Raw genomic sequence first — 2,540 nt, 5'->3', positions numbered from 1 at the left:
GGGCAACAGCTCACAAAAATAAAAAGATATGAAGAGTTCACTGTATTGAAAGTTGTATAAGGTTTCCTAGGGATACAGTTTTCTGATTATGATGAAAAGATAACCATAGGATTTCAGCTAAATCCCAAAGTAGTCACAGGTGTAAGGTGTGTGGATATTGAGGAATCTCAAGAAACTTGAACAGCAATAGTGACATGATGAGATTGATATTTAAACAATGTTACACTAACTAGATGCAAAGCAATTTGAACTAGGAGAGAACAGAAGAAGGGAGCTTCATTTTCAGTCTGTTAGTTTAATACAGGTATAAAATATATTTATTTCCACTACTTCTCCAGGATTCCATTGTCCTTCGTTTAGTTTTCTTAATCATTTTTTCCATATTCCTTCATGAGCTTTCATTCTTAGGCATCTCCTACATGTTTTCTAGTTCACATGTCTGTACATGATAGATTTTGTGGGACTCATTAAATATTTTTGAATTACCTTTTTCACTTTATATTTCTCTTTTGCTATAGCTCATGATAAAGGAAACATTTGCTTTTTTTTATGTCTTTCAGATTGGGAATCTATATATGAGACACAAAAATCATCTCTGAAACAGTTCATAGATGATGATGCATTCATGAAGAGAATTACAAGCTGTGGACTCCAGTGTTCCACTTTTGGAGAAAAATGGAAAGACTTTTTTGAGAGGAAGATGGGAAGTCAAGAAACATTTAGCAGGACAGAACCAGTCAGTCATAAGAAAACCCTCACTAAGAAAACAGACCACAAATACACCAAATTTGGGAAACTTGTTCATTTGGATAATATAGAAGAGAGTGTTTATGATCACAAGTTGGATAGAAAAAGCTTCTCAAAACATTCTATGGTAATAACTCACAAGAACATCTGTGTATCCAAGAAACTTTTTAAATGTAATGAATGTAACAAAACCTTCACTCACAGCTCATCCCTTACTGTTCATCATAGAATTCATACTGGAGAGAAACCCTATGAATGTAAGGAATGTGGAAAAGCCTTCAAGCAGAGGCAACACCTCGCTCAACATCATAGAACACATACTGGAGAGAAACTCTTTGAATGTAAAGAATGTAGGAAAGCCTTCAAACAAAGCGAACACCTTATTCAACATCAAAGAATTCACACTGGAGAAAAACCATATAAATGTAAGGAGTGTAGAAAAGCCTTCAGACAGCCTGCACATCTTGCTCAGCATCAGAGAATTCATACTGGAGAGAAACCCTATGAGTGTAAGGAATGTGGCAAAGCCTTCAGTGATGGCTCATCTTTTGCTCGACATCAGAGATGTCACACTGGCAAAAGACCTTATGAATGTATTGAATGTGGGAGAGACTTCAGGTATAACACATCTCTTATTCGTCACTGGAGGAGTTATCATACTGGAGAGAAGCCTTTTAATTGCATTGATTGTGGGAAAGCCTTCAGTGTTCACATAGGACTTATTCTGCATCGGAGAATTCACACTGGGGAGAAACCCTACAAATGTAATGTGTGTGGAAAAACCTTTAGCTCTGGCTCATCCCGTACTGTACATCAGAGAATTCACACAGGAGAGAAACCTTATGAATGTGACATTTGTGGGAAAGACTTCAGCCATCATGGGTCACTCACTCAACATCAAAGAGTACACTCTGGAGAGAAACCATATGAATGTAAGGAATGTGGGAAGGCTTTTAGGCAAAACATACACCTTGCTAGTCATTTGAGAATTCATACTGGAGAAAAGCCTTATGAATGTAAAGAATGTGGAAAAGCTTTTAGAATCAGTTCACAGCTGGCTACACATCAGAGAATTCATACTGGAGAAAAGCCTTATGACTGTCAGGAATGCGGCAAAGCTTTCAAACAGAAATCACACCTTGCCCAACATCAGAAAACTCATACAGGAGAAAAACCTTATCAGTGTAGTGAATGTGGGAAAGCCTTCAGCCAGACTTCTAATCTTATACAGCACCAAAGAGTTCATACTGGAGAGAAACCTTATAAATGTACTGAATGTGGAAAGGCTTTTAGTGATAGCTCATCCCGCACTCAGCATCAAAGACTTCACAGTGGCCAAAAGCCCTATCAGTGTTTTGAATGTGGGAAGGCATTCAGAAGAAAGTTATCCCTTATTTATCATCAAAGAGGTCATGCTAAAGAAGAACCTTAAATATAGTACATGTGGCAAAGCCTTTTGCCATCCTTTGCTCTCATCGGAGAACACATTCTGGATAAAAACCATAAATGTAAGGAGTATAGAAAAACCTTCAGCCAGACTAGTAGTTTATAGTTCACTGCAACCTCCAACTCCTGGCCTCTAGTGATTCTCCTCTCTTAGCCTCCCAAATAGCTGGGACCATGCATGCTACCACACCCACCTTATTTTTGTATTTTTTGTGGGGGCGGGGAGGGAGTGTCTCACTTTTGCAGAAGCTGGTCTTGAACTCCTGAGCTCAAGCATTCTTACCTTGGCCTCAGAGTGGCTATTTTAAATGGGAGAATTCATGGTATAGACAGATCTTTAGAATCTA

The 2,540-nt window shown here is 38.3% G+C and overlaps 1 protein-coding gene across 1 annotated transcript in view; it reads left to right on the top strand.

Annotated features, from left to right (window-relative positions):
- The window catches only part of ZNF582 (zinc finger protein 582), a 38,052-nt gene extending 35,873 nt beyond the window's left edge, over positions 1–2,179 (top strand). The window contains 1 exon segment of the mRNA XM_023516495.1: positions 976–2,179. Coding sequence (XP_023372263.1) covers positions 976–2,179 — 1,204 coding nt within the window.
- The last annotated feature ends 361 nt before the right edge of the window (positions 2,180–2,540 follow it).

The sequence above is a fragment of the Otolemur garnettii genome, unplaced genomic scaffold (assembly GCF_000181295.1).
Source record: "Otolemur garnettii isolate 467f Iridium unplaced genomic scaffold, OtoGar3 scaffold00091, whole genome shotgun sequence".
In the NCBI taxonomy this organism is placed as follows: Eukaryota; Metazoa; Chordata; class Mammalia; order Primates; family Galagidae; genus Otolemur; species Otolemur garnettii.
The sequence above is the reverse complement of the archived record's forward strand: the minus strand, read 5'-3'. Positions and strand labels throughout refer to the sequence as shown.